Source organism: Pseudorca crassidens, chromosome 4, assembly GCF_039906515.1.
Source record: "Pseudorca crassidens isolate mPseCra1 chromosome 4, mPseCra1.hap1, whole genome shotgun sequence".
NCBI lineage: Eukaryota > Metazoa > Chordata > Mammalia > Artiodactyla > Delphinidae > Pseudorca > Pseudorca crassidens.
Window position 1 is genome coordinate 106,960,449 of NC_090299.1, and position 12,546 is coordinate 106,972,994.

Sequence of the window (12,546 nt, forward strand, 5' to 3'; positions counted from 1 at the left end):
TAATACAGTGAGATAATAGTCACTTCCCATTCCCTTTTTGTCCTTGATGATGAAACAGTTCTAAAATGATATTGGGTAAGTGGTAAGACCTGATAAGTATTTTCTGTCTTGAAACATTGATGTAGAACCCAGAGGGTGTAACTTATGTATTGAGTTGAGAACAGTGAACACAGCTTCCAAAAGTATATCTCTCATTTACTCCTAGAAAATAATTAACTCATTAAGAGGCTGCAGCTAAATAATTTGATTAGGCAGATCTTTATTTCTTTAGAATGTAAGCTCCAGAGGTTAATAGTTTTGTTTGTTTGGTTAGCTTATATATCCTAAACCCTTAGAACAGTGCAAAGCACATGGTAGACAATAAATATTTAAATATTATAAATACATAAATATTTATTGAGTGAATAAATGAGTGAATTTTCAGAGGCCTTGTCTACACTTGTTCAGAGTGTGGACTTTAATGTATCAGCATAAAGCTTTGCCTGAGATTTCTTATTTTTCAAGTCTTGAAAGGAAGAAATAAATGAAAAACAAACAGACATGAATCTTTTACATTAAATTTATATCGGAGGATATAATAGTGCCAAATATCTAATAATGTAGATGCAGCTATTGACAAATCAAAATTTTAATGAAATCCATTTTGGTTTTCATTGTATTTGAAAAAGATGGATGTCAGAGGTTGTAGAAAGATCAGACATCTTTTCCTCATATTAGTCTATTCTAATTGTCTGCAGGTTTCCACTAATTTGTCTCAGCTTCTTCATTTATAAATCAAGGGTAATTGTAGTCATTTATTCAACAAATTTCCAAGCACTGTGCTTTGTGCTAGGAATACATCAATGAAAAAAAAAAAGAAGACAGAAAGTTCTGCCCTTGCTGAGTAGTAGGAGAGACAGACAACAAAAAATAAACACAATAAGTAAGTAATTACTGTATATCTATTAGAAGTTGATATGCTATGGGAAAAAAGAAAAAGTAGAGCATGGTAAAGAGGATTGGGATGTTCAGGGGATGTTCAGGGATGTTATATTTTTATTTTACAGTATTTATTATACAAAGGACATACTAGAATAATGCACATTTTATCACTTGAATAGGGTTTAGCCTTTGACCTCTTAACTACATTGGTTATCTTTCAAACATATGGGGGCTGACTTCTTCCCAACCTTCATGTCTTAGCTTAAATGCCACTGGCTCAGAGAGCCCTTCCCAGCCCTTCTGAAATTTTTAAAATTCTGTTAATCCCTATTTTAGATCTGCTTTTTTCTGTGACAGACAAATAAAGTACTCCAAACATGCACATTTTTCCTTACATTCCCCATCTTCTCTTAGCAGCTAGGCTTCGGACTTCAAAGCGGGGGCAGGCAATTCACCTGGAGATGGAAAAGCAAATGTTTAGTAGACAAATATTTGCTGGACCATGAAGAGATAGTGGGGCACAGAGTGGATTCTGATTTCTAGGTCCTGCCTAGAGTTTCCCCCAGCAACCTAGCCCATATTCTTTGCAGATTATCTCTGGTGATATCTCTATTCTGGGAACAGTTCTTTTATCTAAATTCTTTAGGCAGCTAAGGGGGAGGTAAAATGAAATCCATGCCAAAGAGACACATTTTTGTGTGGCAAATTTTCTCCTTCACAGTATGAAGTAGGGATTGTGGCTCAGTTTGTTTTTTTTCTATATGGCTATCAAATTGTTCAAGTATTAATTGCTGAAAAGACTTTCTTTTTCCCATTGAATTGCTTTTGGCAACTTTGTAAAAAGTCAAATAACTGTATAAGTGTTAGTCTAAAGTTGGGCTTTCTATTCTGTTCCATTGATCTACTTGTCTATCCCTACACTAGCACTACACTGTCTTGATTACTGTAGCTTTGTAGCAAGTCTTTTTTTTTTTTTTTTTTTTTGCGGTACGCGGGCCTCTCACTGCTGTGGCCTCTCCCGTTGTGGAGCACAGGCTCCGGACGTGCAGGCCCAGCGGCCATGGCTCACGGGCCCAGCCTCTCCGCGGCATGTGGGATCCTCCCGGACCAGGGCACGAACCCGCGTCCCCTGCATCAGCAGGCGGACTCTCAACCACTGCGCCACCAGGGAAGCCCTGTAGCAAGTCTTAAAGTCAAGTATTGTAAGTCCTTTTTGCTCATTTTCAAGATTTCTTTAGATATTCTAAGTCCTTTGCATAGCCATACAAATTTTAGAATCAGTTTGTCAACTTCTACCAAAAATACCTCATAGGACTGTGGTTGAGATTACATTGAATCTATAGGTCAAATTGGAAGAATTGACATCTTAATATTATTGAGTCTTCCAATCCATGAATATGGTACACCCTCCATTTATTTAGGTCATCTGTCAGCAACATTTTGTAGTTTTCATTATAAAAATCATGCCCCCAATTTTAAAATTTACTCCTAAGAATTTTCTGATCTGTGAGTTTTTGTAAATAGAATTATTTAAATTTCATTTTTTAGTATTTGCTGCTTCTATACGGAAATACAATTGATTTCTTTTGTATATTGACTTGGTATTCTGTGATCTTGCTAAATTCACTTTATTTATTTTTTGTTTTGTTGTTTTGTATATTCTTTAGAATATTCTGCATAAACAACCATTAGAGTGGCTAGAGAGTTTTACTTCTTCCTTTCTGATCTTTAGAACTCTTTATTTTCCTTATTACACCAGCTAGGATCTCCAATAAAATGCTGAATAGAAATGGTGGGGGTGGACACCCTTGCCACCTTCTGATCTTGGGGAAAAGGTTCAGTATTCCATTATTAAGTATAATGTTAACTGTAAATTTTTTTTGTGTGTGTGAATGCGTCATATTGAGGACTTCAAGCTTTGCTTTGCCCTTGGTGAGCCACAACTGCATTCTGTTTAGTTCTCTTAGTGTTAGATGGGCTGCTTGGAGTTTGCCTCTTGTGTGTGTTGTTCAGGGGTCAGTCAGAGATTTGGGAAGAATTTATAGACACAAGTTGAGTCTCCCCTCTGTGGTTTTCTCTTTTCCTGGGTATATCCCTTCAATTTCCAGTTTCTGTAGTAGCCCCAAACTTTGTCCTTTGATTCCTCAAGCAAGTAAGACTGCAGATTTCTATCCAAATTCTAACTGTCCTTTGTCTAGAAAAACCTCCAAAATGGAAACACTTACAGTGATATTCCTTTCAGATGTCCATTCTCTTCCAAATCTCTCTGCTTCTAGTAACTCTCCAGTGTCAGATAGCTGTGTTTTTATTTTTTAATTTAAAAATTTTACATTCCATTTACAGTTATTACAAAATATTGGCTATATTCTCTGTATTGTATGATACATCCTTGATACTTCTATTTTAATATAATTTCTCCAATGTTTACAGTTGTTTCCTGTGAGAAGTTTGGTCCAATGTAAACAACTTCAACATTATCAGACATGGAACTTACATTTTAAAATAATGTGGTCGAAATAGTCCTTACAGAGAATGTGGAAATTAAGCAAAGATTTCAAAGAAGAGAGGGATTTAGCCAAAGTGGCAGGTTTTTTTGAAAAGCCTCCAGGCAGACACAAGAGCAATAACCAAGGTTGGAAATACCTGATATGTTAGAGGAATAGCAAGAAGAGCAGGGTTTTCAGGAAAAGAGTGGTGTAAGCAGACATGCATTTGAGAACAGTATGGAGGTTCCTTAAAAAACTAAAAATTGGGCTTCCCTGGTGGCGCAGTGGTTGAGAGTCCACCTGCCGATGCAGGGGACGCAGGTTTGTGCCCCGGTCTGGGAGGATCCCACGTGCCGCGGAGCGGCTGGGCCCGTGAGCCATGGCCACTGAGCCTGCGCATCCGGAGCCTGTGCTCCGCAACGGGAGAGGCCACAACAGTGAGAGGCCCGCGTACCACAAAAAAAAAAAAAAAAAAAAAAAAAAACCCTAAAAATAGAACTACCATATGACCCAGCAATCCCACTACTGGGCATATACCCTGAGAAAACCATAATTCAAAAAGAGACGTGTACCCCAATGTTCATTGCAGCACTGTTTACAATAGCCAGGACATGGAATCAACCTAAATGTCCATCAACAGATGTATGGATAAAGAAGATGTGGTACACATATTCGATGGAATATTATTCAGCCATAAAAAGGAATGAAATTGAGTTATTTGTAGTGAGTTGGATGGACCTAGCTTATGTCATACAGAGTGAAGTAAGTCAGAAAGAGAAAAACAAATACCGTATGCTGATGCATATATATGGAATCTAAAAAAGTGGTACTGATGAACCTAGTGGCAGGACAGGAATAAAGACACAGATGTAGAGAACACAGACTTGAAGACATGGGCGGGGGGAGCGGGGAAGGGGAAGCTGGGATGAGGTGAGAGAGTGGCATGGACATATATACACTACCAGCTGTAAAATGGATGGCTAGTGGGAAGCTGCTGCAGAGCACAGGGAGATCAACTCGATGCTTTGTGATGACCCAGAGGGATGGAATAGGGAGGGTGGGAGGGAGGCTCAAGAGGGAGGAGATATGGGGATATGTGTATACATATAGCTGATTCACTTTGTTGTACAGCAGAAACTAACACAACATTGTAAAGCAATTATACACCAATAAAGATGTGGGAAAAAAATAACCTCTGCTATTTTGTGAATAGATTATATGGATACAAACATAGAAGCAAATAATTAGCTCGGAGAATTAGTTGTTGCAAGAGTTCACAGGAGAGATAATGGCCACTCAAACCAGAGTGGACATGGTGAGGATAGTGAAGGGCTAGATATGTTATGAAGGAAGAACCAAAAGATTTTTCAATTGATTGGATGTTGCGTGTGAAAGAAAGTGAGGTGTTCAGAATGTCTCCACGTTTTTCTGGCAAGTAAGGATGATTTCTGTATAACACAGAAGGATGGAATTGCCATCAACTGAGTTGGAGAAGGCTATGGGTGAATCAGTTTAATAAGACAAAGTCTGTGCCCTAAAAGGCTCACACTCGTAAGTAAGAGAGATACTTAACCAACGTGATCAACTAACTGAAGTAATGTGGTAAGTGCTTTTTACAGTAGTTCTATGGGGACCAGAAGAGATAAAAATTATCATTTCACTTTGTGATGAGGGAACAGCTGAGAAGGGATCAATATATTGAAGAATAAATAGGATGTGAAACAACAGGGAGGAAGGAATTAGTAATGGAAAAATAATCATGAGCAAGAACGTAGAAATGCAAAAATTAATGTTAAGGGCTTGGGAATGGGACAGATTGGTGTGAATTGAGGTAAGGATGTGTCATAATGATGGTAGGGAAAGGGATGGGGCACTTGGAGGGAGGGAAGTATAGGACAAAAGATATAATCAAGCTAAAGAACATATTTGCTCATGAGCTTGCCCTTACCCAACAGGCATTGGGGAAGTGGAAAGAGGTACTTTTGAACAGTAACGTGAAAATCCTTGGATGGACAATAAACCAGTAATTTGTTTGTTTTCTTTTTGTTGTTGTTGTTACTTATCCAAAGACAATTAAACATATTATAAATAAATCACAGAAATATATATTCAACGTTGTAGTTCTAAAGTGTGGTACCTAAAGACATTCCCTGAGCTGTTCTATTGCATTATTATGAATTCAATTTGATGATTTTTTTTCCTGGCATGATTTAATGACTTCTCATAATATTAAATAGATGGGAAAAACACACACTCACAAAGTGAATAATGCCAGTTTTCCCGTTCATTTGGATAAGGTATTAAGTGATTAGTTGTTTGCCAATGTATTCTATGAATCAAAAATGTTTTATAACCATTGTAAAAAAATTAATGCTTTTGAGGCTCATGATTGTTTCTTCTTTTCAAGTCATGGGCCCCAGGGATGAGACATCAGGGGACTTTCAGTAGCAGTCAGTTAAAAGCATGAAATGTATTTATTTCTCTTACTCATTTAACAAAAGGTGCTATAAAACGTTTGATGCTGTTTTGCATGTATTTAGATACTTGTTAGTTAATCCAAAAATACTGTTGTTTTTGGAGGTCTAGAAGAAACAGTGCATTCCTTGGGATATTTTAGGATGATCAAAATGTCTTGATTAGAAGAGGCAGGGGCCCTTGCTGATATTAATTGTTGAGTGGTATTTAAGATTGATTAATATTTATGATTTCTGTATAACGCAGAAAGAAAAACTGGTTTTAGGACAAACGGATGTGGATTTTAATTCTGGATCCCTCTTCTAAGTAGTAGTTTGAGATTGGCTGAGTCTCAAAATCTTTCAGTTTCATCTTTAAAATGAAGATAATACCTTTTCTATCTTAGCCCTCAGTAACTATGAAGACCAAAGGGGAAACCTATGTGATGGTACATGAACATTATAAAGCACTCTTTGAATGTAAGATATACTAACTCCTGTTACTTCCATACACTGTAGATTACATAATGAAAGGTACATCTTTCCTGGCAAAGGATGTATGTGAGATTTAATCCACTCCTGAGATAACATAGAGTTACATAAAAGTGATGTATGAATTGGTGTCCTTGATTTTTATGATCCTAACATTTTTAATCTACTCATATAGGTTTTTTCCTTTTAGATTAAATAGTAAGCACATTAATAATCAGTTTTCATGTGTTCACTACATCACACCTTTTATATGTCCACACATCTGTCTTTTAAACAAAAATTACGTAATTAACTTAAGATAAAATTGTTCCGAAATGAAGATCTGGGTTGAAGTTTTAAGAAATACATTAGAGGACAGGTCTATAGTTGCCAGTTTCTAGTGCTTGCCCCCAAATTTTCAGATGCTTACATTTCTTCCTGAGTATTTCAGCTATTGTGTGAGATGAATTGTTCATTACAAGTTAATGTTATTTTTAGTGAGTAAAACAGCACAGACCAGTAGACTGCGAAATTCAGTATAGTTCAGACTTATTTGGTAAGAGGATGGCTCTCAAAATCTACAAAAGAACCTTTGTTGAATTCTTTCAATACATTATTGGCCCATACATACAGTAGCCAATTTTGAATTTAGAAATGAACTAATTTAAGCCATAACTCAATAATGGAGTGTTCAATTACAGTTATTTCTTTTTTTATTTACAAAGCTTTTGATTTTGTTGTAAGAAATATCCATGGCATGAAGCGTCTGCATGAGTGGTAGGTGTCTAAAAACTGAATCATCACCATCATCATCATCATAATCAACCAGATTTAAAAAGGAACCACTATTTTTGTCCTCAAATAGTCAGTTAAATATGTAATTCTAAAAATAAATTTTGCTAGAACTTGTATAATCATCTATCTTCAGAGAAAACAGATGGAGGCTTACTCTGGTAGGACATTATAGAATGAATACAATTATTGAAAGTGACACACTAGTCATTGGAGAGATATTCCAAAGACCCAATTTCTAATTGAATATGATTCATATTATGACTTTTATATATGTAAATGATTTGGTAGCCTAGTAATGGCAAATTGGATCTATTTAAAGTAAGATGGCAGTAGTGTCACTTTTAGGATATAAAATATCTGAGACATAAGACATGTCTCTTTTGAAAACTGTTTGAACTTGGGCTTTGATAATGTTTTAAAAAATTATTTCTAAATGACATTCATTGTGTAATACATAAGGAAACTTTTCTGTAGCAAATATACCTTTATTTTAGTATTTTAGGAATGTGGGTTAATTGTTGGATTTAGGATACCCTAAGCTACTCTGCATAGAGTAGTATTAAGAGCCTATTTTATATTTCTATACTTATTACTTTTCAAAATGAGATGATTGGCATCTCATATCTCATTTGATTAGGTCATTACTCAAGTTATGTTCTTTTCCTTTCATAAAGGAAACCATAATGATATTTTGGATTTCAATGTAGTAATGCTTCAGGGAAATGATGTGTGTGGTACGTGTGTGTGTGTGTGTGTGTGTGTGTGTATGTGTGTGTGTGTGTGTGTGTGTGTGTTTGCTTTTCTATTATGTCATTTGGGAGGAAGCTAGGCATTAATGATGTCATGGCTATTTTTAACACTAACAAAGCCCTTTTAATCTGTAATGCTAACAATATTCAACAGAAGCCTATTCGTGGAACTATCTTGTATAGGAAAAACATACATTTAAATATGCAAACTTATAGAGGCAAAGCCTTATCATCTGACTGTTCCCAGATCTCATTGGTATTGTTTGATTTCACAGATTTTTCCCTTTTACCAGGCCAGCCACTTCTGGCCCTGTACTTGCATATACTCTTACAGCAGTTAATTACAGCCATTGGTCAAGAGCAGTTTGGCTTACTATTTTCATGGCAATAAAAGGAATAGAGTAATGATTTTATATCTTAACTAAAGCTGAACCATAAGTGATGTGACTGTAGGCCCTCCAATTTAATTTTCCAGACTTGCAAATAGATAACAATTGTAAAACTAAATCAATTTTATTTACTTTTCAGACCACGTGGATGAGCGGACAGTATGCAATGGAATTGCCCCGGAAAAAGATGTAGATGGATTTCATATTATTAACATTGGAAGACTATGCCTGGATCAGCATTCTCTCATACCTGCCACTGCTAGTGCTGTTTGGGAAATTATCAAACGAACAGGTTGGTCTGTGGGACATGGGTGCTAAGTACCAAAATGAGCATTTTCACGTTGTCTTGAAGGAGAGTGAAAGAAAATAAGCATTAAACTTCAATCTACAGGAATATACAAAGTTACAGAAGTCAAAGAATAATCTGAAATAAGATAAAATGAAGAACACATGCCAGGTTACAAGAAACTGCTGTTTCACCTTTCAGGGAGTGAATTTTCCAAATAGAAAGTTTATCTCCCTACTCTAAAACTATAAGCTGAAGGTATTTTCATGTACATTTTTCAAAATGTATTATGTTTTTCCTTACCTTTAAAAACAAAATATGCTGGGCTTCCTTGGTGGTGCAATGGTTAAGAATCCGCCTGCCAATGCAGGCGACTCGGGTTCGAGCCCTGGTCCGGGAAGATCCCACATGCCGTGGAGCAACTAAGCCTGTGCACCACAACTACTGAGCCTGCGCTCTATAGCCCGCGAGCCACAACTACTGAAGCCCGTGCTCTAAGAGCCCGTGCTCCGCAACAAGAGAAGCCACTGCAATGAGAAGCCCCTGCACCACAACGAAGATCCAACGCAACCAAATAAATTTATAAACAAATAAATAAAATAAGTTTATTTTTAAAAAAATGTGCCGAACATTTTGCACCATCTCTAATGAGCTAGGTTTTCATTATAAACACTTGCCCTTGAATTGTGCTCTAAATTCAATAATGCTCTCAAAGACCCTCGATAGTTCTCCTGCCTTCATCACTGTCTCTTACATTTTTGGCAGCATCTCCTCCTGCTAATCTTCTCTTTTCTAACTGAGGGAGAGAACTTCCAAGGGCAAGCAGATCCTAGAATTATACTCTTAGAATGTTAGTACTTAGAAAAGCCTTAATTCTAATTTTTTCATTTTACTTATGAAGATACTATGCCCCAAAGAGATTAAGTGTGTTAAATCTGTAAGCTTTATCTTTCAGACCTTTCTAAGTCCATAAATTTAGTGCTTCTCTCCTATAGAATAAAGTGCATGAGTTTTGTGAAAAATACTTTTTCCCCCACTTCATTTTGTCCTAGATTTGCTCCAAGTTTGATTGCCAATTAATCTTGACCTTGCACTTTGCTTGCTTTGTGATTAGTAGTTAATATTTTGTCTCCACTCTTCTAACACTTCATATGAATTTTAATGTTTAAAACTAATTTAATGAAAGCTTGAAAATGTCTGTGGTTTTTTAATGAAGCCATAATGAGAGGGAACATGACAGATCCAAGAATTATAAAAAGAAATATTTATAAATAGTGAATGTGGGAACATTATAGACAAGCCACAAAATAATTCAAATTAAATTAGAAGTTTTTAAAGAATACTGCAGTTGGCTGTTGAGATGTTTACTTTGCTTCTTGTTGCTTATTCTTCATTTAAACCAAACTCTGTGTTTTAAGGAATTGAAACATTTGGAAAAAATGTGGTTGTGGCTGGAAGATCCAAGAATGCAGGGATGCCCATCGCCATGCTCTTACACACTGATGGAGAGCACGAACGGCCAGGAGGTAGGGGCAACCTGGAGATTCTATGTACTCTTACAGTTTTCTCACTTACAATCATCAAATAAATGTGTTTGAAAATGTGACATAGAATATTTATGGACTTCTGCAAATAAAGAAGCCCATAGAATATTTATGGGCTTCTGCAAATATTTATGGGCTTCTGCAAATATTTATGGGCTTCTGCAAAAACAAAATAGAATATTTATGGGCTTCTGCAAATTTCCCTTTATTCCCTATCTAATGACATGAGCACCTTGACAATGAATAAAAGAATTACTGGAAAAATGTGGCCCCTTTGTTCCTACTTTATCCTTTGGCTATATATACTTCCTTTATATCATTAAAAATATAGACATTAAGAAGGGTAGCAAGGCTAGATACATACTAGATGCATAAAAATCACATGTTGATAGATATCTGTATACCCATACACACTACCCCCCTAAAACACACCACCAATATATAGATATGTTTGGTGTTTTTTTTTTTTTTTTTACCATTATTAACCTTGGTGAATTCCAGTTTCCTGATCTCAAATTTTCAAATACAGTTGACTGTTGAACAACACGGGTTTGAACTGCACAAGTCCACATATACATAGATTTTTTTTTCACTAAATACATACTACAGTACTATATAATCTGTGGTTAGTTGAATCAATGGATGTGGAATCATAAATCCAGGGGCTGACTGTAAAGTTACAGGAGGATTTTTGACTGTGCAGAGGGTGGGTGTCCCAGACCTCCGCGTTGTTCAAGGGTCAACTGTACTAATTTTATGATCTTGGTTGACGTAATACATATGAAATATTTTTTTAAGCCACGAAGCCCTTAGGAAAAAGAAGCCCAATGATAACATATCACTTATATAAAATTACAAATTATTCGAGTTTGAATTGTTTGTGCCTGCCTGGACTTAAGGACTTAAATATTGCAACAAATCAAAATGTGTATGTGGATCATAGTAAACTAGGGCCTGATAATGACTCAAAGAAACTTTAAAAAGCCTTAGTTTTGAAGAGCTTTTTGAAAGGCCAAATCTGGTAATATCAACATAGTTTTCATGGTAACCATCTACAAAGTTGCATCTCTATCTTAACTATTCACTTCTAACTTAATCTGTTAATGCTCATCTATCTCTTAGGGTATAATAAAGATATTGATTCATATTTACCTTTATTTAATAGTTTCTGTTAAGCAAGGAAAAACAACCAGGAAAATTTACCTAGGTGTACCATTTTTGTTGGAAGATTTTGACCAAGAGCCAAAATAGGCAGTTTTTTCTTCATTTTCTTTTTTTTTCTTTTTTTTTTTTTTTAACATCTTTATTGGGGTATAATTGCTTTACAATGGTGTGTTAGCTTCTGCTTTATAACAAAGCGAATCAGTCATACATAAACATATGTTCCCATATGTCTTCCCTGTTGCGTCTCCCTCCCTCCCACCCTCCCTATCCCACCCCTCCAGGCTGTCACAAAGCACCGAGCCAATATCCCTGTGCCATGCGGCTGCTTCCCACTAGCTATCTACCTTACTACGTTTGTTAGTGTGTATATGCCCATGACTCTCTCTCGCCCTGTCACAGCTCACCCTTCCCCCTCACCATAACCTCAAGTCCGTTCTCTAGGAGGTCTGCGTCTTTATTCCTGCTTTATGCCTAGGTTCTTCATGACATTTTTTTTCTTAAATTCCATATATATGTGTTAGCATATGGTATTTGTCTTTTTCTTTCTGACTTACTTCACTCTGTATGACAGACTCTAGGTCTATCCACCTCATTACAAATAGCTCAATTTTGTTTCTTTTTATGGCTGAGTAATATTCCATTGTATACATGTACCACATCTTCTTTATCCATTCATCCGATGACGGGCACTTAGGTTGTTTCCATCTCCGGGCTATTGTAAATAGAGCTGCAATGAACATTTTGGTACATGACTCTTTTTGAATTTTGGTTTTCTCAGGGTATATGCCCAGTAGTGGGATTGCTGGGTCATATGGTAGTTCTATTTGTAGTTTTTTAAGGAACCTCCATACTGTTCTCCATAGTGGCTGAACCAATTCACATTCCCACCAGCAGTGCAAGAGTGTTCCCTTTTCTCCACACCCTCTCCAGCATTTATTGTTTCTAGATTTTTTGATGATGGCCATTCTGACTGGTGTGAGATGATATCTCATTGTAGTTTTGATTTGCATTTCTCTAATGATTAATGATGTTGAGCATTCTTTCATGTGTTTGTTGGCAGTCTGTATATCTTCTTCAACATATTATTTTCTTATTTCATCAATAACAAAACAAGCAGCACTATGCAGCTCTATTAATTGCACAGCACTTTCTCATGAACTATCTTATTTCATTCTCAGTAATTCTGGAATATATTCATATTCACATTTTGCAGCTAAAGGAAGTGAGCTTTAGAGACTTCAGTGACTTACCCAAGGCCATTCAAGGAAGTGGTGTACAAAGCTGGGAG

General features: G+C 36.3%; 1 protein-coding gene across 7 annotated transcripts in view; it reads left to right on the forward strand.

The window, feature by feature from the left end:
• Positions 1 to 12,546, forward strand: part of MTHFD2L (methylenetetrahydrofolate dehydrogenase (NADP+ dependent) 2 like) — a 139,196-nt gene that overhangs the window by 35,203 nt on the left and 91,447 nt on the right. For all 7 annotated transcript variants that reach the window (XR_010943078.1, XM_067736283.1, XM_067736286.1 and 4 more), the window contains 2 exons: positions 8,404 to 8,556; positions 9,969 to 10,076. Coding sequence is in view for 6 of the 7 variants with exons in the window: in XM_067736283.1 (XP_067592384.1) it covers positions 8,404 to 8,556; positions 9,969 to 10,076 (261 nt within the window). In the remaining variant the exon portion in view is untranslated. The remainder of the gene's footprint in view (positions 1 to 8,403; positions 8,557 to 9,968; positions 10,077 to 12,546) is intronic.